Source organism: Colletotrichum paranaense, assembly GCF_030867605.1.
Source record: "Colletotrichum paranaense strain IMI 384185 chromosome Unknown Scaffold_11.1, whole genome shotgun sequence".
Taxonomy (NCBI): Eukaryota; Fungi; Ascomycota; class Sordariomycetes; order Glomerellales; family Glomerellaceae; genus Colletotrichum; species Colletotrichum paranaense.
The window spans coordinates 945040-970153 of NW_026848969.1; the positions used below are offsets into that span (position 1 = coordinate 945040).

A 25114-nucleotide genomic window follows, 5' to 3' on the forward strand; every position below is an offset into this window, starting at 1 on the left:
GAGACTGGAAAACGTCGAGGAGAACTGCGGCAGATGGCATCGTGTCCCGGACTAGAGAGCAAGCACAAAATGTGGGAAAACGTGTGATAAAAACTGTACTTTTTTTTTGGGATGGCAAATACCCAGGCGTTGAGGAGGAACGGCCATGAGAATTAGCAAGCAAGATAACGACTTTGTTTTCTTCCCCCAAGCTGTAGAATAGAATCAATTGCGATCAAGGAAACGCCTCTGGAAATCACTATGAGGATTGTGTGTCGTCGTTCTTCTTCAACAAGGCCTTTTTGCTGTGATCAGCCCCAAAATGCACGGTCTCTCATTCGGAGTTGAATCCGGATGACGGGAGTGTGGATTCGCTTGGTTTCCCAGGTCGGTCCCCTCCGTTTTTTTAGCTCCACGATGCTTGCTTGCCTGCTTGCCTGCTAACCCCCCAGGACTTTTCGGAAGTATCGTGAGTGTGGAGCCCCCCCGAACGAGCACACCATCTATCAGCCAAGAACCTGTGCGTTTTCCTTCCCGCTGTGGAGACGGGGGGCCGACCAACTCAAATCCAACACGTCGTGGAAAGTTTGAGGTCCACCTCACGATAAGGCTGATTTGTTTCTCTCCCGTCGGCATTTGCGCCCCCCCCCCCCCAAGGTAAGGTAGCGTTGCTAGCTCCATCCCTGGAAGAAGGGAAAGTCCCACGATCGTTGAGTTTTCCGCGATGATCGTCGGTACAGCTGTCATTTGTCTTTCCTAATGCCAAAATAACATGAGATTACTGGTTCGGTGTGGAAAATGGCTCGGGCCGAAAGATGATCTCTTCGCCCCCGCCCCCCCTTTTTTCCGCCTTTTCCTGATAATTGGAAACCATGTAAGTGAAGCTGCGATGGCAACATTCCAGGCCTTGGCATCAAGTCATAAGACAACCTTCCAAAGAAGCCATTCAATCATTGTAACTGCGACCATGACACAAGACCTCGAGACCGAGTGTCACCTACAATGTCAACAGCATAACCTTTCTGGAATGGTGGGAGAGCAGCCTCACTTCCCCATATTCCCATAAAATCACCAAGATTCACAAAGGCCACCGTCATGTTGCATTCCACAAGGCTCAAACAAGAAAAGTGACGTAACACAAGAGACGTGTCTTTTCTCTTTGGATTCTATCCTGCGAAACTTCTTTGTCTGATCTGTCCTGTCTACCGGGGAATCCCAGAGTCCAATCCCCAAAAATCATCTTTCTGTCCGTCCCACTCTATCCTCTTTTTGCTAGTCTGGTTGCCCAAAGCCACAGAGGGGGAAACACCCAAAACCATTGGGAAAAAAAGAACCTCTAGTCCAAATCCCCATTTCTTTTGGTTTGTTCCTGTTGACTCCTGAAACTACCTTGCCTGCTTTGAGAACAAACACTTGCGCGAGATAGAAATGATGACTGACAGACGAAAGTCAAGAGGGCTGAATGGGTGCTGTGCGACCCTTGGACCACTGGGGGGTATAGTGCCGGAAGACTTTTGTCGGATCGGTAAAAGGAAAAAAAAGCAATGACACTAAGAAATCGGCACGAAGTCGCCGTAGTGTAGGCGACCATGTCGGAGCAATGATGCTGATTCCACTGGTATCACGTCTGCCCATGGCAAATTTACCGTCTGTGTGGACCAGCGATGCTCTTCATCGTAGCTGCATCACGGGACGCAGCCCGCAAGCTCAAGACTCGCCAGGTATATGCCAGACCTACCCTAAGGCAACGCAACAAAGCAAAGCCCGGGGAATGGCCACACTGATGTACGGGCTTAGTAGCAAGTGTAACCACCATCGATGATGACGTTGGAGCCAGTCATGAAGCTGGAGGCATCAGAAGCCAGGAAGACGCAGAGACCGTTCAGGTCGTCGACAGCACCAAGGCGGTCCTGGGGAGTCAGGGACTTCCAGATCTTCTTCTGGGCGTCAAGGGCAGGGACTCGGTTGAGGGCAGTGTCCATGTAGCCGGGGGAAATGCAGTTGACGCGAATGTTGTACTTGGCCCACTCAGCAGCAAGGGACTTGCCAAACTGAATGACACCAGCCTTGGAGGCGTTGTAGCAGGACTGCTCCTGGGGGTAGTTGACAATGCTGCCAGACATGGAGGCGACCAGGATGATGGAGCCAGGCTTGCCAGCCTTCATCATGGCGCGACCAACAGCCTGGGACATGAGGAAAGAACCAGTCAGGTTGATGTCGATAAGACGGCGGAACATGGCGGGGTCGTAAGTCTCGGCCTTGATGTTGGAGCTGTTCAAAAGAAGAAGTGTTAGTGGGTCTCGCTAAGCGACAAGGGGCGAATGCTCAGGTGCTATGCGTTTTGTGCACGCTGCATTATGGGGATTATGACGTACTCAGCGATACCGGCAGAGTTGACCAGAACATCAGGAGCGCCGTAGAGCTCAACCACGGAGTCGACTGCAGCGTTAATGGCAGCGCCGTCACGGACATCCACCTTAAAGAAGGTGACGGGCAAGCCAGTCTTCTGGTGCAGCTCGGCAGCAGCCTCGTCACCCAACTCCTGGTTGGCATCGAAGATGACCAGGGCCTTGGCACCAGCCTCGGCGCAGGCACGAGCCATGTAGTTACCCAGACCACGGGCACCACTGTGAACAGGAAGTTAGTCGTGATGTTGTTTGACAGCTCTTGATTTTTTAGGGGGAAATAATCAATTGAAGCAATGATCTCGCAATTGACGACAATTGAAGGGGAGAAACGTACCCAGTGACCACAATGGTCTTGCCCATGACAGAGAGCTTCTGCATCATGGGAGGCATGGAGTCGAAGGTCTTACGGGTGAGGGGGACGACATCGTCATTCTCAGGGCCGGGAACAGGGGACTCGGTGGGAGGGCGAGAGTCGTGCTCGCGGACGGGAATGGAGAAGTGGTCGGATTGACCAGTGCCCTTAGCATCGGGAGCGTAGACAGAGACAGGAACCTCCTTCTCGCTGACAACGTCGCTCTTGAAGGCGCGAGCAGAGACGGAGAAGGGACGGGCAGCCTGGCTGCGGATGGCGACGCGGGGAGCGAAGCGGGTGGTAAGACGGAAGGCAGAGCGAGCGGCGGCCATTTTTGCGATCGATCAGGTGGTGATGAGTAGGATACGAGGTAGGGTTGTTTATGGTAGGGAGGAGGGGAAGAGTTGGTCAACGCGAGAAAGGTATTGACCGGTGATGAAGGTGCGAAGATGGAAGAGAGTCGCAGAGATTCGCAGAAGTCGAGCTTGATGGGAAGAAAAACAATGATGGAATGCGAATGTGGGTGGGAAAAAAAAAGTTGGACGGGCAAGCAAGTGGAAGGAAGTAGGTGTCCAAGTTGATATAGGTAGGTCCAAAGGGGGGAAAGGGAAGGTGTGGCCCGTGTAAGCTACCTAAGGTAAGGAAGGAAGGGACCGACAGTCGAGACGGTCCAAGTGAGGTAAGCTTGGGAAGGTACAGTACGGTATTCGTAGCGTAAGAAAAGGTAGCTGAAGTGGAGGTACCTTGTGTTCGCCGGCGCAGGATGATGTGAGGCAGAACGAAGAGTTGGTGGTTTATTGTGCGTGCCTCACCTTAAAACGTTGATCACCCAGCTACCTTGCCTTACGCTGAGCTGAAGTGGAGGAGAGCTGTCCGTATCGGTACCGTCACTAAGGTAGCTTCGTACCTTCCTAGTGTTGCAAGTGATGGACGTGGAGATTCTGAGCGTGGCGTGCGGCGATTGCGGAACCGTTCTAGTGCGCGCCAGGGGTCCCAGTTTAAAAAAATAAATAAAACAAATATCTAATCACTCCATCCATGAGAAATTCCTGGTGCTGGAGCTCATGTGGGCGTCGACGCGGTGAATGGCATTGTTTCGGCCAGTCGGGATGGCGATGCTGGCTGGGCGAGACGGGCAATTGGGTGACCTGGGCACACCCACTTCCAACATGACTGCGGCTCTACTCTGTTAAGAGACTGCAGATGCTGCATACAGGGGTTGTGGCCACGGGGGTTCTCTCGCTCGGGATTGGGGGCAACAAGATGCAGAGAACACCACCTCACACCACGCGCTTGGGCGACCACGAAGCGGGAAGCACCTGGATTGGCCTTGCCTGGCCAGCTCGCGGGATGAATCCGAACGCTACAGATCCGGCGAGCGTCACCTTACGCTTGGCAGGAGACGGAAGGTTTCGAAGCATTCGAAACAGCGGTGATTGTGAGTAGGTAGGTACTCCGTCAACCTGTATCCGCATACGAAGTACTAATTGAGGCTTGATAGAAATGGCAGGGCGATGCGACTGAAAGGGGTCCCGCCCTTTCCCAGCGTCCCTACCTGGTTCCTTGAGGCCAGTTTCCATCAGCGTGTCAGTTTCCAGGACACCTCTCAGCGTCCTAATGGCAAGAGCGGCCCCCATGGTGACCCTAGCAAGGTGTTTGTTTGGCAATCTGGCCGTACTTTTGCACTGAACGGCAGCACCAATACCTTTGGGTTCAGCATCCCATGGAAATCTGGTGTGGACGGGAGTGTGGTGTGGAAGCTGGGATGGTCGACGCTAGCAATGAGGTGTGGAGTGCAGCTTGCAGGCCTGGTGGGTGGCGGCTACTCCGTCCTGCACCTTGCCCGGCTTCCTGTCCGTCAAGCCATCCGGGATGTCTTAGCGTAGAGGACCCCCATGTGAATCCACTCTACCGTAAAATGGGGCCAAGTTGAGAGATCCTGGATATCTACTGTAGCGTTTGAAAAGGTGCAAATACGTCACCGCTGCTTGTTTGACCCGCCGCACGTCCGCCGCCTCACACCCGCCGCCACAACTCAAAGAGCAGACGAGACGAAAGATCAGAATTGGTTCAGTCTGTCGAGCTCATGAGCTTGCTCATGGTCCCTGAGTCTTGACAATGAGGCTATCAACATACTGCATGAATGTCGGGCCACGGTGACAGCGCATCCGACTGCACCTTGCCAGTCCGATGGGTCTAGATGGGATGAAAGTCGCCGCTGTTGTTATCTTTGCGACCAAAGGCAAGCGGAAAAAGAAGAGAGGATGCCAAAGCTTAAGTCTAAGTCGCTTTGCCGTTGCTTAATGTGTGTACTGAAGATAAGGCTATGATACCAATCACCAGCACCGCAAGCGCATTCCGTAAGTTTAGGTATGGAGGGGAACTGCGTCTCGGGCGTCATTTCCTAGGCCATGGTGTTGGAAGATTTAGAACAACGACATGTCGCGCTGCAACAATTATATGGGGACCCTGCTTGGTGACAGCAACTCTCCGACTGAGCCGACAGTGCTGAAAATTGCTCTCTTCGTCTTGTCATCTCATATGGGAATTGGTTCCCAAGCCATGCCCTCTGTCAGGTATTGTGTGTCGGATTCCGATTCTTACAGAGTTGTGTCCCCGTATTCGATGGTCGATGAGCCCCCCTCCATTATTTCAGTCTCATCCGGACGAGTCTCCAACATCTGTCAGCTTCAGTCGTCAACTCTGTAGGCTGACCGGTGCACTTTTGCATCATAACCATTGTCTACATGTCAGAAGGACCCACAACGGCCACTTTTAGCTGTAACTCCACAGATAATGACGGGCTTTGCGGACCCCTATTTCTTACGAATCTGAGTTGATGCAGCAGGTGTGACGATTCAGGATTACTCCAGTCTGCCAAACTCTCCATTTTCCCGCCTAACAACGGTACCAACGGCGCGAAAGCTACGCAACGGCTTAGGTGGCAAATACTCGTGTGTCGATCACTGCTTCGCTTGTCCTAAGGACTTTGTTCTGACTAGCCTGCGGGAATGAACTGACGCTATGATGCTGACAATGGAGGTTGAGTCACTCCAGATCGTTTCTGAGAGCATGTTCTTGAGTCTTTGGGCTGGAAAAGAGACTTGCGCTGCAACTTGCCTCTATCTCGAAGAGCATGACGTTGCGTTGCCGCCTTCTAATCGTTTAGACAGTTCGCTATCCAGCTTAATTCCGGCAACGAGCTCAGACCAACAAAGTGTTCCCTGATGATTGAAGCTATGTGTCGGGTCGCAACTTCGGTGCGGGCCGAGTTTCTCAGCCAGTTGGCTTTAAATAAATGTTCTCCATACTCGTAGTCGTAAAGGCTCGTCGTTCAAAGGCGCCACAATGACTTGCTTCGCGACTCGGTGCAGTGTCATGCAGGAACGACAATTGGCTCGACCCCCAGCCTGTAGTCTCATGAGCGCGTGTCTGAGATGCAATGCAAGCTTGCAAAGGTCTCAGATGTTGTCCGCCTCCGATCTCGCTCCGCACGAAGGCTTCTTGGTTTTGATGAGCGTGTCTTTGAATACCTGGACCGTGTCCACGAAGCTAGCGACGCAAGACTGCGGAATGGCTGTAAGTCAATGGTCAGCTGAATCGAAAAAAATTGATCATATCATGGCGTCTGGGGAACCTGGGGATGCGCGCATGTACAATCTCGTTTTCCGTCATCTTTGATCTTCCTGCCAAGCGTCAAGTGTTCCTCTACCCCGTTCAGAGTTTTGCAAGCTGGCAAACGGACTAGATTGTCACTCCCAAGTGCATAAAAAGGTAGAGGTATGCGTTGCAAGTTTGTCGCAAATCTGACCTGTATATATAGATGGCCGGCCTTTGGGGTATACACAGCAGCGACGGTGCGAGACGTCGAGTTGCCCGTTCAAGAGCCAGTTCAAGAGCCTGGTGAGAGCCCAACCGCTTGCCCATGTCTGAGTTGACAGTTGATCTGTATCCTTGTGGACTGGCAAGACTAGGAATCCGTATCACGGTTTCGACTCTAAAGTATTGTTCCCAAACTAAACGGCGCGTCTCATCCATACAGCGAAAAACGTGGGACAGAGCAGTATCCGGTGTTGCTAGGGTGTCTGCGGCAGGGGTAGCTCTGGTAGTCTTCCCTTAGATTTGGCATTCTCGAATAGCGCCCTCACCGTCGTGTTCCGCTTGTGCCCCGGCCGGCTAACAGGGAAGCTTTGGCATTCTGGCACATTGGTTCTCAAGAGCCTCCAGGGCGGTCTGAGTATAGCCCAAAGGCTCGTCTGTGCGCCGGATACCGTCCCGTCACCGTCAGGAACCAATATTGTCTTGAGCCTGTTGAGTGCCAGACGCTGTGCTGCTGGTCTAAATTTGGTGCGAGTGCTCCATTCTTCCTGGAAGCTACAATCGTCTCAGCGTAGTCGGCCGGCGCCGGTAGCAAGGGTTGACAGCAGAAGATCCCTAATTGAGGCTGCATCCCAGCCTCGGGCGATTTCCCACCTGTGTCGTGGTGTGCTTCGTACTGAAGCGGCTGTGGGGTTTGATACTGGATTTTCTATTATTGCTTCGTTCTCCGTAAGTTCTCCTTAAAGGTGCCAAGATGACCGTGGGAAATGGACGTTGCGCCGTCAGGCAGTAGATGCTTGTAGGTACCGTTGTTGGTTCGCCCTGTGTAGCTTGATTCGTCACTGGCCAATCTTCCCGATGGTTGGTTTTCTGTGGTGGTTTGCTGTCACGGAGCTGCTGACGAGGGCGTGTTAGCGTTCCATACTGAGCTACCAACAGGGGCAATGTGGTTCTAGCTGGCAAATTAAGACAGAGCGCCGCGGATCCTGTTCCTGTGCCGTCCCGGCAAGGCGGGAGGAACAGTCTAGGCTCTCTAGAGTATCGGTAGACTAGTGGTGGACGTAGAGAAAGGGGAGGTTCTCATCGTGGGAATGTTTGGGGGACGTGGGCGGGAAGAGGAGTTAGCTGCGCCTCGCCGAAGCCCTCTCTGGTACCATGTCACCATGTCTCTGCCAGGCATATTAGAGAGGATCTCGGGGAAGGTGCTAAGCTCTGGAAGTGGCATGCTGTGACTGGGGTGTCTCATCAAAAAAATTGGTCAGATGATGGACAAGATTTTCAAGGAGCTGGGCATCCGTAACCCGTAGGTCGGCTCGGTTCAAGCATCCCTGGAAAGAGCGAGGAGGGCAAGTGCAGACAGGTCCGAAGTAGCTCTCACTTTCTTTTCTCAAAGACGGAACTGAAAGCGTGCAATGACTGTCGCCTGCCGGGGCACTGATACGAGTTGAGCAAGAGTCGTGGGGGGTTCGTTTGCCAAAAAGGAAGCAACGCCTGAGTTACCTAATAAGCACCTTGGCGGTTCAGGTTGAGGAGGGAAGCCACGTAAAAGTCGAAAGCACTTGCTACCCTAATGTTTCCCAGCATTTTCCCTTTCGGCTTTCTGTCCTCTCTTTTTCAGACCTCAGAAATGCCACTTGAATTTGGTCCATTTGTTTTTCAAATGCATCAGAAAGGATTCGTTTGTGTTGATGAGTTTCCATACCATCTGGATTCGACTACAAACGGGGCGCGACGATCATGCCGGCAGTAACACGGGTCGTCCCTTTCACAAGGGCCAAGCGCCTGGAGTCCCGACGGGAGTCTGGAGCTCAAGTGTGGACTCGCAGCTTTCACGATCCGCAGCCGCCAAACCGCTGGCCACTTTTTTCACGATGCCGCCCCTAAAAGGCTCCATTCCGCCCCGAAACGGCAATGGCCCATTTCTAACGTGCACCCAAGCCAAAAACCTTAACCAACGTCTGCCGAAAACATGGGTGGAAGCACAGGCCACTCACTTTGGTTTCTCTCCCGTCTTCTTCCCGGTATTCGATCAAGTTTGTTGTGCTTCGAGATGCTCGGCCACTCGATAACCATAAGCTTCAATATCGACATGACTGAGATCAAGGATACCATCAAGGCCAAGACATACCGCCACAGTTTTAGCTCGCCTCTTTGCCTCGGGCCTGTTCTTGTGGCTCCTCTGCTACGAGTAAGGCACCACAGCTTCGAGACACACAAATATGTATAATCGAGGAAGCGCATCTCGAGGGGAGAGGTCTCGAACCTCGGATACGAATACACAGATGTCGGTAAACACGGTGTGTCTATCAAAAGAACCCTGTTCACCGTATTCCCAGACCCGACAGGCTTGCCACGCGGCTATCAGTCGTGATGCAGGGCGCCACGCATGAACCGTCGACAACCTTAGGTTCGTCAAGCGCCGTTGACTTCTTGGATAGGGACAGTGTGTCCGTCGTTGTCGAAACCCCGTCCGCAAATTTCCATTACTTTCATGGAGGTTTCCATCGCTGCAGGACGGTCTTGCGAGCACGAGCACGTACGAAGCTCTGTCGCAAAGTCGATCCGTTCTGCAGGGATTGAGATGACACCTCTTCCGCATAAAAGCTCCGATCGACCCAAACTAGAATGACAAGTGACAAGTCATCCAGAGAATCACATGAAGAGCCGATATTGGTATTCGCTCACGCTGTTGCATTCGCCTGGAAGGCTAGTCGTTATTGCCATGCAGCTCTGCAACCTACCCTCACCGGTTGTCCACCGCTATGCTTGTCTCGCTGCGGGACAGACAGTGAATGCGTGGCAAGCAATCCAGACAGCTTCTCGATAATTTTTGCCGTCAATTGCACCTAAAAATCATACTTAGCCACAATCATCACTCTACCTGCTGGCATCATATTGTGCTGGCACCACAGCCCGTAAATCCTTAATAACATTAGGATTTTAAACTGGCAACTCCAGCAATGCGTTCTGTCTGTCCCCATCCTCAGCTAGAGTGGCAGGGAATGCCTCAAGAAACCGATCACGAGCAATCTCAAGTTGTTCAGAACTTCAGGTAGCAGCCCGCGGACCAGGGCGTTGAGACGGCGAATGAATACTCCTGATTGATCTCAATGACATTTAGCAAGCGTCTTACTTGAATCCTCGATACCCGCCGCGTCCCGGTCGTACCCTTCTCATTGATCTTGGGATTCTGTCTTGGTCCAGAACAGGGCATCTGAGGCGCTGAATTACTAGGCGAGAAGCACCTTTTTCGCCAGTCGTCTGAATGACTGCTTGCTACCCTCTACTTCCAAGGTATACACAAAGGTTCCGGTATCAGATCAGGACAGGCTCACGAATCGTCACCATGCCAAACGAAGCGTACGGACCTAAAAGTCGCAAGTAGTCGTGGCGGGCCGGGGGGGGGGGGGGGCGGCCTTGCAGACCGACGGATATCCAAAGTTGCGCCAAACAGAAGACGGTGAAGTTTTCTGTCTTTCCCAGTTACATCCCACGCCCGTCCCCCACACCGACGGCGACTTGCCCACGCCCACGCCCCTGCTATATTTACATTAAGACGAAAAAAAAAATCTCGAAACAATCACACGACGGAGAGACCTTCTCGAAGCCTGCGCAAACCCAGGGCTTCCCCGTCTCCACCCATGCATGGTTGGGGATATCCCCGTGTCCACTCCGGGGGCCGCTTCCGTGGGGGGGAGCAGCCTAATCCATTCCCGTCGCAGTTTTCCGCAACCTCACCGCCAGCATCTTTCGAAAATTCTGTCATTTCCATCAGTTGGAGGTTCTGTTGTCTTCCCGCATCCTTCTGAATGACTCTTGTGGGGAGCTTTCCACTGCAACACATAAGATGCAAAGCATGGGGCTTCCCAGCGCAGCCGGGGAGCCTTGACCCCTGCGTTCCGGGCGGTCAGTACTCCGGAAAGAAACTTGAATCATGGTATGTATGATGGTGCATGTGTAAACGTAGGTGATTGTGTATTACCAAAACACGTGACTCTCGGTGAGCCACTGGAGTAGTTGATGCCATCACGACATGAGCAAAAGCTTTAAACCACTACTCAAATTAACAACAGGAAGTAAAAAGAGTTCACCCCTCCCGGTGCTGAACTGGGGGCTACATCTCTTGGTGCTCATGCTGGGATTCGAACTCGGGTACTCTCGCTAAGCCTGTCGTCGAGTAGGCTGGTTGGCGTGTATAATTGATTGTCGACCGTTAACCACTCCACTACCCAGCCAGTTTGACCTGACCCGTCGACCTAGACGGGCGCCTGCTGGCTGGTGACGGGAATGGGATTGAGGGGGGGTATATACCCTTCTTCCCTCCAGGTCGTGGCCATGAACAGTGTAGGACGGGAAGGTACGGTCGAGCCTCCACGGTATACAGTTACGTGGGTTGCGTATATCGTATAATCAGTTCGTATATTCCTTCCAATGAGGTGCCAAGACTCTAGGCTTTCGAGAATGATAAAACCGAGGCTTCTTCCTGCCTCCCCAGTCTTCCCAGCCTTGGGCTTATGTATGTTCATGCTGTAATGCCCAGGGAGCGATCCCGGGGATCGGCCTAAGACTGCTATACGGATAGCTTGTTGCAAGACGACGTGTCTTTCAATGTCAACCAATCCATTAGCTTACACGCAGGACCTGCTCAAGCTGAAACTCCGCTTTCATCTGTATCAATCGGCACATGGCAATGGACGTCGTTCTTTTCTCTAAGAAGGTATCGACGGCGAGCTAGAGGAAGGTGGAAATACAGCTCTTCACCGTACTTCATCATGTTTGAACATTCTGAGTAGCTTGCTTTTTTTTTTGTATATTAGGTTCGTATAGGTCGAGTCCGGTATGATGTATCGTCTATGTACTCTTGATCTCTGTTTGGTCAGGCCAGAAGGCGACCGACCTTTAGAGCTTAAACCTTTCCAGGTGCACTCGGACAACGTCTTCGTCTTTCGACAACGATCTAGTAGCCACTTTTTTGGTTCGATGGAATATCGAGACCAAATTGTTCTGCAGAAACGAATAACAAAGCACGGTACAATTAGGGCTAAGGTTGAGATTGATTGATGTTCGATACATTATTCGGACCTCACTTGTAGGGAGACAGGAAGCAATGCGCCGCGGAGTACGATCATACACCGAGGCTCCTTGCATCTAGTGCGTTCGCCTCGTCATAACGAGTCGAGTATAAGGAAAATAAAGGGCGAGGACCTGGCCGTGAAAAAAGATCCAATGTCCTCACTGTCAGTGAACCCAGATTGGGTCCTCCCTATCTTGTGCCTGCTCTATGTGAAGTTCTACTTTCTCCTAGCTGTTATTGAAGAAGTACGGGCTCAGATATTTCCCTAGCCCCTTTCTGCAGTCTTCTATCTACAATCTTTTCTCGACTCTTAATGGCACCCCATGTCTGATGCCAGTCTTACCGAGGAGAACGCTCACGACCGCGTCCGCAGCGTGAAATTCCCACTCGACATGCAAAACATTATTATCTTGTCATCTTTTTGTCAAGGCATTTCCCAAAATGGGGTTTTTTTAGACTTTCTGCTCCGGTACGAGAAGACGTCCTACAAACCATTAGATATGGGTGGCCCTCCTCCCTTCAGCATCACAGGGTAACACAATTAAGAAGCTCCTTAAGAGCACACCCCACCAGTTATGCCGAACCCATGAGCCGTTTGTCTAGATGAATCATCTCCTCAACCCGTTAAGAAGGTGACGTGATCCCTCGTATAAACAGCCAAGACAGCCGTCGTGAAGTCTGTATTCCACAGTACCAGGTACTCAAAGGCCGAGCAAAGAAACCAAGTCTAGAGGTAGTCGACAAGACTTCTATCCAGTCAAGAAAAGAATTAGGCGCCGTGGTTACCAAATGTTTGCTTTCCCTTTCCCTTACTCTCTCTCTCTCTCTCTCTCTCTCTCTCTCTCTCTCTCTCTCTCTCTCTCTCTCTCTCTCTCTCTCTCTCTCTCTCTCTCTCTCTCTCTCTCTCTCTCTCCCTCTCCCTCTCATAGCAGCATCCCTAAGCACCTACACACCCAACGACCCCCTCCCGCCAAGAGGGCGCGGAATTCATACAAACGTCTTCATCCCCAACAACTTTGAAGTAGCAATACGAATACAACCAAACCGCCATGACCTACGAACAAAAAACGAATGGTAGATGGAAAATCCTTTCCATACCCTGATAGGCCCCCCCCCCCCCCAAACGGTCACATTTCGCGCGCAGCAACCCCTCCACACAGGCCCCTGGTGGCTTTGTCAGTGGCGCCAGCCGCATAGATACAGAGCGAGGGCAGAGAACACAGTTTATCAGAAAGGGGAGAAAAAGACCTCCATCTATCTCGTCCAGAGGAAAAGGGACGATAGGACCAGCAAAGGCACCGAGAGCTTCACAAAAAAAAAGATGACAATCTAGGGCTCATTGATGCGAATGCTGACATTCCGCATGACATGGTCGCATGAGGATGGAAAAAGGACATGGCGAGGTGGATGGAAACTGGCTTTATAGAGACGGATAAGTGGACAGGATCATAAAGACCATGTTCTGTTCTGTAGAAAAAGGGGCTGAAGCGTAAATGAGACATCATGTTGAGAGTATATGGGATAACCGGACCATGTAATCACTTGACAGTGCGCGACATCACTGGAAGACAAGGCTACATGTTTTTAACTTCCTTAGGCCTGCTGGGCCTGAGGGTCATTCCTCTACCTAGTCGAGTCTGTCTAGAAGAGCCTTTGTGCCACCGCCACGGCGGTACATCGACTCGCGCATGACCAGTAAAGAACGCCCTTCTGTGTGGGCTTAAGACATGAGGGACTATAGAGCCGAGAACATGCCCTCTCGTAAATGTCCGTCGACGTCTCATCTGAAAATCGATCCTTTTTTTTCTCGGAAGTGTTCTGTACAGAGTAGAGAAATCCCCACAAGACAGGTTGAAAAAGGGGTTAGCCTGTCTGCCCCCAAAAAAAAGAGTTGACCACCTATTCCCGCTGGCCAAATCAGATCGTGCGATTCATCGTCTCGTCCCTCCTTAGTAACCGATATCCAGGATAACATTGGTCACTAGACTTTGGTAACATGATTGGTCCAAAGCGGATGTCTTGATCCAATGGGAAGACAGAGTTGCGCATACGCAACCAAAGCCTGACTTTGAGGCGAGTTGCCGAGTTCAAAATCGTGTCGCCTCTATGTAAATCGAAGAGAGAAAAGCCGTCACAGAAAGAGACATTGCTCGGTCGCCAACATGCTGAATGATGCTGCGTGTGCAAGTCGTCGAGAAGAAGAAATGTCAGAAAGTCCAAGCCAAAAATGGTTCAGAGCCCTGAAGTGGTATCTTGAAAGCAAGTAGAGTTATGATTGGGGGTCGAAAGGTGGCTAAGCCAAGGCGCGGACACGCACTGGGTCCATGAGCATATCGAGAGCCAAAGGGGTTGACCAAAGGATGAGTAAAGTTGTTGTGTAAAGCGGAGGTGGAAAGCGACCTCAAGCTACGTGTGTCGTGGACAACAGTATTTCCTGGGGTATCTTAATGCACAGGTAAGGGGCAGCCCCATTTTGGATGTATGTTGTCGTCAAGGTCGTCATTAATGTCGATGTTTCAACCGCTTGAAGATGTTCTTCGGTGAATGGCCAGGGGAGTCCTACTGTCCCTTTCTAGCCTTCTCGGCAAGCCGAGCTTCTCTTGCGGCACGCACCAATGGCGATAATTGAGAAAGGTCAACGCAGCCCTTCATGAACTCGTGCTGGAAAGAAGAAAAAAAAGTCAGTATCAGACTATACCGCTGGGATCTCGACTGAACTCACTCTAAGGAGGTCATGCGCGCTGGCTCTCTTCTCAGGGTCGACTTTGAGGGCAAAGTACAGGAAGTCCCGGAAGACTGCTGACAGGTTGGACTCCTCCTTGATGTGGGGTGTGCCGTTGGTAGCGATCAACCACAGCGCTCTAAGAGGCGATTCGGTCAGGTATGGAGGCTCTCCCTCAATCATCTCAATGGCCATAATGCCCAGAGACCAGATGTCCACCTTGCGCCCGTACTCCTTGCGCGTCACAACTTCAGGGGCCATCCAGTAAGGCGTGCCAACCATAGTGGTGCGCTTATTTTGGGCCTCGTTAATTGTTGCGCAGAAACCGAAATCGGCTATTTGGTGTTAGTTTTGCCATGATGTCGAATTTCCGCTCAAGACTTACTCAGCTTGATGTTGCCTTCCATTGACAAGAGAATGTTGTCAGACTTAATATCGCGGTGGATGACTCCCTTCGAGTGCAGGTGCTGCAAGCCCTTAAGTGTTTCTCTGCAAACGGAGGCAATTTGGCCCTCGGTCATGATGTTGAAGGTGACAACATCAGTAAGGCTGCCGCCCTCCATGAACTCCATCACAACCCAGAGCTCACCTCCGCAGAGGAAGCTGTCAATGAAGTTGACAATATTGGGATGTGAGCTGTCCTTCATGACCAGGATTTCGTTGATAATGAGATCCTTCTTGGGTTGCTGTTCGAGGTTCATCTGCTTGATAGCGACCAGACGGTTGGTTCCTCGCTCGTAGCCAGTGTAGACACCGCCTGACGCGCCTTGGCCAATCTTATTAAAATTCTTATAGACCTCGCGAGGATCGCCGTCGGAGCAGATGCGCTTCAGTGCAGCGACGACATCGATACCGGTGCTCTGGCGGGGTCGGTGTCTGGGTCTGGAACCAGGTGCGCCAGGTACACCAACTTGCTGTCGCTGGCCGGGACCGCCGTTTGCCGTGGGACCCTGAGCGTACTGGTGCTGCGACTGGGGCGGTGTCGGCTGCTGGGGGGGCTGTCTCTTGCTCGGGGCACGGCTGATCTGGCCAGACATGGCCGCTTGGGCCTGAGCTAGGGCCTGCTCTTGCTGCTGCTGCATGAGTTGCTGCTGGTAAACGTTCGCCTGGGCTGTCTGCGGGTTAGGCGTGGGGGGCACGTAACCGGCGGGGGCGCCAGCACGCGAGTTGGATCGGGATCGGGATCGGTGCTCTCCACGATGCTCTTCGGGTAGCATGGGAACGTTGCTCTCCTTGGGCGGCTGATAGGCGACCGGGGGCAGGTCCTCGGCGGGCTGAGACATTCCAATGCCGGAGTCCTTGCCGGGATAGTTGGAGGGAGCGGACCTCATCGACGAGGGCATGCTGACGGGGGGCTTCGGGGCCGGGCGGCTGGGCATCAGGTTGATGTCCTTGCCGGAGCCTTTACCTCCCGAAACTCCAGGGACGGGCGGCGGCTGGCGGGGGTTTTCGAAAGATCCTTCATGATTGACAGTTGGAAACCTAGGGCTCGCAGGTGGACTGATCATTGGTGACATACCCATATAAGTGGTTGGCGGATACATGCCCGGCGACATGGCACCCGACGGCGAGTTCGCGTTTGCATACTGACGGTAGTCAGGCGCTCTAGCATCGTGGAATTTCTCCAAAACTTGATCCTCGGCTGGCTTCTCGGTCGTTTCCTTGTAAAATGTGATGATGTCAACCATGGTCTGGGGGTTCTCCCTACGTTCCTTCTCGGGGATTCCACTCTCGTTGATTAACCTCTGCCATTCTTTGGGGAGACCCTGTATCGTAGAAAATCGTCAGCTACACCAAGCACACGAGGACAAAGAGGAAGTACGAAAACAGAGAACGAGTAGACTCGACTGCTACACAAGAGAGCCAAACATGGAGCTGGAGGGGGAAGTGGAGGGGCCAGACTGACGGTGAACTGGCCAGTAGAGCTGTCGTAGCCAACGTGGGTGACATGGACGGGGTTCTCAGGCGCAGAAATGACTGGCTTCTTTGGGGTGCCGACGAGGCTATTCATGAAGCCAGAGAAGCCCGACTTCTTGCGCAGGACGCCCATGCGGGGCTCCTTTGCCTCGTCTGAATATCTCTTGGGGCTGATCATTGAGTTGTCCGTCACCCGTCCGCCTTGTGATTTTTCGTTCATCATGGAGGAATCGTTCGTGAAGCTCTGGGACTGTCTCAGGGCGGGGCCCTTGATGCGCGAATCGGTCGCTGACTTGATGAGCGGGGCGGGAGCGTTGTGCCGGTGGTAGTTGGGGGTGTTGAAGTGAGGATGCTGACCGGCGACAGGCGACTTGGTCTGCTCGATGCGGTTCAGGACCGCAGCACCGTCAAAGGGAGCGCCGATGAATTCGTCGTGGGGTTGTGACGACAAAGGCGAGGGAGCGGCGGGATCGAGCGGGCGATCGGTGCTGTGGGCGATGCCGACGGCGAAACCGTTACCTACAGGACTGTTGTTGGTGTTGTTGTTTTGGTAGAAATTGTTTTGGTGATTGAAGTGCAGCTGATGGTGGTGAGGAGAAAAGGCGTGGGCGTGGGTTTGGGCGTGGCCGTGAGCAGCAGCAGCAGAAGCGCCAGCGGCAGCAGACGAAGCGTGGAAGGTGGAGGAGGAGGAGGTCTGGGCCTGGGCGTGGAGCTGGGGGTGGTGGTAGGCAGTTGGGGAAGGAGCAGCAGATCCAGCGACGGCGGCGAACTGGCCCTGAGGCAGAATGGGGGAAGGATTGGGAAGGTGCGTCTGACTTGATGGAAGGTGACGGGGCGAAGAGCTGTTGGAAGCGGCAGAAGAAGCAACGCCGGGTAGAGGAATACCAGAACTCTGAGCCGAGCCAGAAGCAGAAGCAGAGGCAGATGCCGAAGCAGAAGCAGAGGAATAAGCAGCTGCTGGCGCGTTTGAGGGGGTCGTCCGGGCTGGTGGAGCGGAAGGAGCGCGCTTCAGCGATGTAGAGCTGCGTTTGCTCTGGAGAGAGAGGGCGTCGATGCCACCATCGAGACCGCTCGAGGAACGGGTGTGTTGCTGGTAGGACGAGGGCGGCTTCTTGGTGAGCCTGCGACGTTGGGAGGTGCCGTTGGAAATAGTCGTGCTCTGGCTGCTATCCATGATACACCCTAAAAAGTCTAAAACGTCGAAGAAAGGGAAAGGAAGGGAAAAAAGAGGGTATGAATAGAGGGTGTGTGAGGAGGAAAAAACTCGGTACGGGCACAATGCGATGCTGTCTCCCCTTGGACTTGTGCTCGAGACGTGGAGTGGACGGCGGGAGAGGTACGCACGCGGCGGCGGCGACGACGGCTGTGTGGTAGTGGTGGTGGTGGTCTGTCTGCCTACCAACTCTCCGTCTCTTAAGAGTCTACGGTCCTCAAGCTGGAGGTGATAAGGCTTTGGTGGGCAAGGTATACTGAGGTGTGTGGAGGGGCCAGTAGTACCAGCGAGAACTGTGTAGATGGCAGCACAACTACAAGTACAGTCGCAGTGACAGCCGTGTCTCGAGACTTTTCGAGTCGGGGAGTGAACCGGGAAGGCGTGCAAGACAGAGGGGAACGGTTTAGCCTTGGTCTTGGTCTTAATTAGCAAGCAGCGGCGGTAATCGATCCAAGCATAAGGTATGGAGCCTTAAGGTAGGTATAGGTAGACCGTACGGAATTTGGGACGGTAGGTACTTACCTAGGTACCTGGGTACTTAAGATAGCGACCGGGCACCCAAGGTACTGTCCACTGGTCCACTGACCTGAGGTTCTGTATTAAAGTAGGCGCTGGGTCGCAGGCTCGCAGCAACTTCTGTGCTTGATGGGGACCGGGACACGCTGACTGTCACTGGCTGAATGGAGACGCAAGAAGTGGATTCTTGGAACCGTATGAGGTGAGGTGAGGTGGGTTGCGGAGCGAGAGGAGTGAAGTGGACGACGGAGCGACGGGGGATTGTTTTACTGGGACCCGGAGGCTGGCAAGATTCGAGAAAAGCTGGCAACTGGGGGCAAACCGCCAGCAAAGCCGCCAGCACGACAACAACTCTGTGGAAAAGAAAAAAAATAACGTATGGGTACGGATATGAGAATCTTAGGTTCTGGGTAGCGAATAGCTCCTAGTGGAGTGAGCAATCACCAAGGTGGATGGGAGCGCAGGCCGTCAGACTAGGGCAAGAATGGGACTACTCTCGCTGATTACCTTGGTGCTGCCGATGCTGGTTGAATTTGCTGGGAACCAACTTGCCTAGGGAATGTATCATGTATCCGTAGTGTGCGCAGTAGACTGCCTGGAGTGTACATGCAGCGGGGGATAAGACGAGACAAGACTGGGCTGGACTGGGCTTGGTGGGACGCAGGTTGCACGGTACAGAATCACAGAGTGCGCAAAGAAGGACTCGATAGATTCAATGTAGTCCATGTAGTCCAATGGAGTGGTATGTTAGTGACTTGCTTTCTTCACGGGCTGCAAGACTGACTGCAAGAGACATCACCCGACAGGATCCAGGAAGCAGAACAATTGACCAAGTATCCTTATTAGAAAGTACCTTACTGCGTACACTGAATGGAACAACACTCGTAGCGGGTGGAGTTGGAGGTTCCATTTTGCTTGTTCTGGTCTCCTGCTTCGCGTGTTTCTCACTCTGTTTTGGTTCGGGTGCTTGGAAGAATAAAAGCGGGGTTTGTTCAGATTGAAGTGGGAGAAAGCACGAGAGGGACCGGCTGGAAGAGGTCAAGTCAAGTGGGCAGGCGTAGCAGGGCCGCAAGATGGGCGTGGCAGCTGGTGGGTACGAAAGTATCGGAGGATGAATTGGCGGACGGGCTACCTTAGCCTGGGGGCCGTGTGGCCGTGTGGCCACGGCCGTGTGGTGTGGTGGTGTGGGAAAAGGTGGAGTAAAAGCCTGTGAGGTGGGGTCTCATCCGGCAGCGTCAAGTACGTACTTTTTTGGTCCTCTCGGTGCCTTCCATTTCATTGCCCGGGCAGGTGCAAGATGCCCCAACCCGCCTTACTTACCTAAGGTACGAAGTACATACTTACGCTTTGAGATGACAGAGCCCTGGCTACAGGACTGGATGGGAGGGGCACACACTTTTACCTTGGCCAAGGCACGAAGCCTTGCTTTGAGACTTCAGATGGTTGTCTGCGAAAGACTCCAAATTAGAAAACACAGTGTGCCATCTGTCTCCAAACGTACATTAAGCTCCCTAACTGGACCATCTCGGTCCATTCTTACTGAGCCTCCGAGCCTTAAGGTGATTGATTAGCTTTCCAAGGTCTTGGTGTCATTGTGCCCTACCATCTCGAGAAGGATGAAAGCTTAGAAAAGTGATTCGTATTCTTTCTGAAGAACTGACAGCGCATACGGCCGGACTCTGAAAAGGGAAAGACGACTCGACTTGCCAGCGCTCGCGCTTCCCGCCCTGATTGGCCGCGACAGGCAGCCGACTCAGGACTGGCCAACTTCAAACTTGTGATGCGTGCTTAAAGATGCTGGAGATGCGCTGCAGTCGAAAGAAGAAACCTGCCCTGCCCTGTACTTTTGAATCAGCTGCATGTTCCCTCTCATATTGTAGCGCAAGGTAGTTGTTCATACCCGTGCTCGAAATGACCTCATCTCGGGACTTGCTCTGGTTCCAGGCTGACTCCTACGCATACAACCGTAGATTGGGACTGTGACGGAGACAGGCTGGTCGTCTTTAGGCGCCTGCTACCAGCTTCTTTTCTTATTTCTTCTTTCCAGACGTATCACCAATGGTCATCTCTGCGAGCTCATGTCCCGACATGGCCGATTCAGCGAAGGGGCTGGGCTGTTAGTAGCACATCCAGCGGCCCAACCAACAATCGCGATTGAACAGGTGACACCAAGCAATCAACGCCATTTGGCCTACAGTGTATGACGACAAAATACACTGTTGACCACATGCCATGCCGTGTGCCCCTCGTCGTCATCATCGTCGCCGGGACACTTCCAGTGTCCCTGTATCTGTATCCGTACCTATGCTGTCTGAGCAAGGCTACCTCGGGCAAAGCTACGCGAGACGAGCTTACTCCACCAGCGGCGGAACAGCTGCCTTTGAACACAGAGGTGAGGGGACTCGCACTTGCAGGTCCCTATACCAAGGAGAGGAAGTGGGAGAATGGTGTCTACTATAAAAGCAACTAAGGGGGGCGTGTTCGTAGTTGTGGCAGATGTGCATCGCACAACACCTCGTACCCCAGAATAGAATGCAAAGTATTTTGGCAACAAAAACCCCGAGTCTGAGCTTTCCTCGCCCTGCTGATGGGCTAAAAATGACAATGCAGACAGCCAAGGTACGGACAGACAGGTGGACTGGCTTTCACTTACCTAACCATCATCTGCGTGTTCTCCCCAAAGGCTCGACGTCGAATCGCTGGCGTGTTTGGGAGGGTAGGAGAGAGAGCCGGGGCAGAGACACCGGCGCAGGCCCCTGGGCCGCGTCTGTGGTTCAAACTGATTGCTTTCGGGAAGAAGCACAGCAGGCTCCAGTTGAGGAGCAACAGCAACCGGGACCATGCAACCAACAGAGAGCTCGAGAGCAGAGCTACGGCAACTACCACCAGCAACACCCGCGAGGCAAGATAGCTTGCTGGTTGCTTGCTACGCTTCCTGAGTTCCTCACATAGTTGAAGTTCCACCGTGCCTTGAAGTTGGGGGCTGCTTTAGGTCAACGTCGGTGCTGTGCGTCTCCAGCCCGCGCCCATGCCCCATTCTGTCGACCCGACTGTGCTTGCTTGTGTGCTTGTCTTATTTGGAGCCATGGACCTGACGGTCGATCCTTGGTCAATCTCAGGTGCGTGAGGAATGTCTCTGGTCAGTGGTCAACAGGGACTCGCTGATCGCACGGCGGCTCTAGCCTAACGGGCAGCTAAGTTGCAAAAGTAGTGCGGGCATGCGATGCGGTAGGGAGAAGCCAGGGTATTCGGGGGTCAGGGATTGGGGTCGCCGTTGCGGACACTGGTCAGGTCAGTGGGGAGAGGGAGGAGAGAAAGCTGAAGCACCAAGGGTCTTGAATCTAAACCTGGAGCAAGAGAAACTAGAGGAACAGAGTCGACAGGTCGTCTCGGTATGGAACGGCCAGGTATGCATTGCATTGCTGCAAATCCAGTTCCGTACATAGATGCTGTCTGACCCGGCAAGTTGGTGTGGCAAAACAGGAACTCGGAAGCTGGGCGAGCGACGTTGCCTGCAGCTCCCGTTCTGGCAGTCTTGGAAGCTCAAATTCAGAAAAGCTACTTGCTTTGCCATTGCTTACGAAAAAGCTCTCGTGTGGGCTGACTGACGTAAGAAATGCATACAGTGATTAATGCATGTCAGGCTGGCGCAGAATGATGTTTATTCTGTAGATAGCGCGTTGTATGTATGTGACAGTATAGATAGAAGCGTATAAGGTTAGGTAAGCATGCAATGCTGGATTGTAATATCGAGGGAAATGCCTGCCCGCTTCAATGCCAGGTTTGATGGAAGATGATGTGAGGGTTGTTCCTGTCTGCGATGCCTTGGTCCGTGGTGGCCGGCTCGGCATCCCCTGGCGCCTACGGCTTCGAGGAAGGTAGACATCAAACGAGGAGACTCGAAATTGAGAAGGAGGGGGGGGGGGAGGGCTGGAAGGGAGGGACGGGGCAGAGGTGGAGGGCAGGCAGGAGCAAATTGGAGTCGAAAGTCGAAAGGCGAGGAAAAGGAGAGACTAGATGATGGCGTTTGCTTTCTTTTTTTTGCCCAAGCTTCTTTTCTGAGGTGCTTGAGCCTTGGGTTGTTTTGTTTGAACTGACGTTATTTCGCGCCGGCAGGGAGATGCTTTCTTGTTGCGTCGGGAATGTCCCAGTGATTGCGACCGTATGGACAGAGATTTTGTCGTACTGGTCTGACATGACATTGGCACCCAAAAAGCAGGAACCGGGAATAAAGATCATGATGGAGATGGAAAAAGTCAGATGAGGCCATCAGTTCGAATAGAGGAAGTTCCTTAATCGTGGCTTCCAATTCATTGACACCTTTGTAATGTAGGTACGTACAGCCTTCCGTGATGATGTCGGCAGGTAAGGTAGAGAAATACCTTAGGTACTCCAGTCAAGGTAGTACCTACCATACTCAGTCTTCCGTATAGCCTCTTCTCATCCGCATCCTCCAGCAGGGGTATGCCAACGAGAACTCGTACAACCTATGCGTTGTCTCTGATCATTACTACCTCGAGAAACCTTACGGTCATCTAATTCAACTACCAACCCACGATGGAAATGAGATGCTCTCATGGTGAGGGTCGCCTTACATGGCGATGCGACACCTCATCTCAGACGAATACTTGCCCAAAGTTGGGGTGCCGATGGTGAGACCCTTCCGGCGAAGAATTCTCGCCCACTCATCGATAGCTTGCAAAGCGACCAGGTCTCACTTGGTTTGGCAAGCCACGGGCCGCTCCAATTGACCGCGGGAATGACCGTCATCTTGCGCTTTCTCCAGCGCATCAGAACATCTTGCTGTCATCTGACGAATCGGCAGCCTAAGATATCGGTACATGCCTCACGGTTCAGAAGAAGGACTTCAGAAATGTAAAGGTAAACTTCGGCCACCCGCCCCGTCCGCTCCTTCCTTTCACCTTCCTTGGGGTTTCCAGCCTGCCACAAGGTAAGGCTAGAATATATCGTCGTCCATCCGCTACGACGATCTAGGCTACTTTGGTAAGTTACAACCTTCGTTTTTGATCGGACTGCGCCGCCGGGCCGTCGTGTAATAATATCTAGGGATCAACTGGTATTATCCCACTGTGAGGCACAACGCTACCCACCTTAGGTAAGATCAGGACCGAACTTGAAGGTATAGCCTATAGAGTACGTATTTTGTCTGACATGCTCTCACGCTGGCCAGAATTTCACAACGGGGCTTCGTTGGCCAATGCGCGTTCCTGGCCTCCTAGGGAATATGAATCTTTGTTTCAAACCATCGGGGACTTGGGCTTTCTGCTCCACAAAGGGTCCAGTAATGCTTCATTCATCTCTTTGTGTCTCTTTTCCCTCACACATCGCAATTGATATATATCTTAATCTTCTCCCTTCCTCAATATCCAATCTGCCAGTCACGAGTGTCTGCATATACCCCCAGTCCATGAGGACCAATATCATCCCCGGCTGGCTGCACGAATCCTTGAAGAATCACGACAATTTTCCTAATTACCTCCGTCTTCCCGCCCGTCTTCCCGTTCAGCGCCCTCTAGACCCTTGCTGATTGGGAAGGTTTCACTCCTTGCTCAAACGAGAGATTATATTGGGCGGCGACCCATACTACGTACTTAACGAATACACCGCCACCACCTTCTCTGTCCGTCCCTATTCCATCGCCAACGTCCGTGCAGCCTGGTGGTGTGCACCAGCGATAGTGCTGGTGCCGAGAGGTCATCTTAGATCTACTAATGAGGCGCTCAACTTGGAGAGAAGGATTTCGAAACCGAACCGTGGCTGGCTCCCATCTCCCTTCCAAGAGTAGTGTGGCCGTTATGATCTTATTTTGAGCCCCTCCATCTCTCTCTCTTCCTTCTGTTCTTAATCAAAAAAAGCCGTTACACCAGTCAAGCAAGGCCCCGTTTGCCCGCGTACTAGTCTGAACGAAGAGATGGGGGATGCCGAGAAATGCCCACCAAAGTAAACGGTTTGTGTCTGTGGAAATAATTGCAGGGCTCCTCTGGGGATTACCCGCCGCGCCCTGCTCGTCCATTTCATCTGATTGCGTCTTAGGAGGTCATTTGATTGCCAGGAGATGAGGGTCCTTGATCTATATTTGCCATTTGCTTGTGACTGCTTTGGCTCCATATGGATATTGTGCTTTGAGGTCTGAGCAACCCGCGATTTGGTCGTCATATTGCTTCCATTCCCCAGCAGTCTCGGCGAAGCTTCGAGGAAAGCTACTGTAAGACAACCTCATTGCCAACACCACGCATTCACGCAATTGTGTGCGGTTTCTTGATCTCGCATGTACACGATACCCAGACCAAGGTGAGTATACACATGTGCAATGATTGACTTTGTGGTGGCTTGCAACTTTGGGCCTTCAAGGGTTCGATCCCAGGGGAGGTTTGTCGGGCCGTACTGTGCTTCAAAATGCCTTGCCGCCTGCTCAGAATACCCCGCGATTTGGGCTTGATAGTCATGCTGAGGAGACTCATGGATCATCCCTCTCATGACGCGAACTCGAGATCCCAGGTTCCGGCGGGGCAGTTGATTATCTGCGAGGAAACATGGCTGCGATCTCCGTTTCTAAATCTTGAGCAGGGTGCGTCACGGTCATGTCGAGGGGCCACCAGGCCAACATCTCCGAGCCGACCACCTTGTCAGGCGCGTGAGGAATTCCGGCCCTGGGAACCTCTCTACTAGTTGACTCATTCAATGTTTCCTGACCAGGAAAGGGGAAGAGAGGAGGAAGGTATAAGGTTGCGTAGATCCTAGCAGACTCGTCCATACACGGCAAACTTCATCATGCCCCAAACTCTCGGGTGCATGAAGGGTCCGACTCACACGTTCATCTAAGGTATTGGTCATCTGGGGAGGAAAGGCTGAGTCTAAAGAAAAGTTTCTTTCGTTCACAATGCTTTTGTGGGAACAAGAAACCTCCGTCTGCTGGATGGTGAGGATCTCACCACGTGGATGACAGCATGCTGCACCACTAGTCAACACGTAGATGACTCCCCTGCTATGTCTCCATTTCCTTTTTTTGATAGATCGTTGCTGATACTTTCGAAGGGGCCATATGAAAGGACTATGGAGAGTGTGGATTTGCAAGTTAATGACGGCGATAGTA

At 52.6% G+C, this 25114-nt stretch overlaps 6 protein-coding genes across 6 annotated transcripts; 2 read left to right on the forward strand and 4 right to left on the reverse strand.

Annotated features, from left to right (window-relative positions):
• Nucleotides 1-1315: 1315 nt before the first annotated feature.
• CPAR01_12639 (uncharacterized protein) lies at nt 1316-1614 on the reverse strand (the record flags this gene model as incomplete). Its single annotated transcript, XM_060496894.1, has 2 exons — nt 1316-1437; nt 1485-1614. 2 exons carry the CDS (start codon nt 1612-1614, stop codon nt 1316-1318), a joined length of 252 nt encoding a protein of 83 aa, XP_060344427.1.
• Nucleotides 1615-1772: 158 nt separating this feature from the next.
• Nucleotides 1773-3071, reverse strand: CPAR01_12640 (short-chain dehydrogenase; the record flags this gene model as incomplete). Its single annotated transcript, XM_060496895.1, has 3 exons — nt 1773-2250; nt 2355-2606; nt 2722-3071. The coding sequence occupies 3 exons, from the start codon at nt 3069-3071 to the stop codon at nt 1773-1775; spliced, it is 1080 nt and encodes a 359-aa protein (XP_060344428.1).
• Nucleotides 3072-3942: 871 nt separating this feature from the next.
• On the forward strand, nt 3943-4625 carry CPAR01_12641 (uncharacterized protein; the record flags this gene model as incomplete). Its single annotated transcript, XM_060496896.1, has 2 exons — nt 3943-4181; nt 4241-4625. 2 exons carry the CDS (start codon nt 3943-3945, stop codon nt 4623-4625), a joined length of 624 nt encoding a protein of 207 aa, XP_060344429.1.
• A 9566-nt stretch (nt 4626-14191) lies between these two features.
• CPAR01_12642 (uncharacterized protein) lies at nt 14192-17445 on the reverse strand (the record flags this gene model as incomplete). Its single annotated transcript, XM_060496897.1, has 4 exons — nt 14192-14293; nt 14355-14689; nt 14740-16120; nt 16261-17445. 4 exons carry the CDS (start codon nt 17443-17445, stop codon nt 14192-14194), a joined length of 3003 nt encoding a protein of 1000 aa, XP_060344430.1.
• Nucleotides 17446-19111: 1666 nt separating this feature from the next.
• CPAR01_12643 (uncharacterized protein) lies at nt 19112-19213 on the forward strand (the record flags this gene model as incomplete). Its single annotated transcript, XM_060496898.1, has 1 exon — nt 19112-19213. One exon carries the CDS (start codon nt 19112-19114, stop codon nt 19211-19213), a length of 102 nt encoding a protein of 33 aa, XP_060344431.1.
• A 1440-nt stretch (nt 19214-20653) lies between these two features.
• On the reverse strand, nt 20654-20842 carry CPAR01_12644 (uncharacterized protein; the record flags this gene model as incomplete). Its single annotated transcript, XM_060496899.1, has 1 exon — nt 20654-20842. The coding sequence occupies one exon, from the start codon at nt 20840-20842 to the stop codon at nt 20654-20656; it is 189 nt and encodes a 62-aa protein (XP_060344432.1).
• Between the last annotated feature and the right edge of the window lie 4272 nt (nt 20843-25114).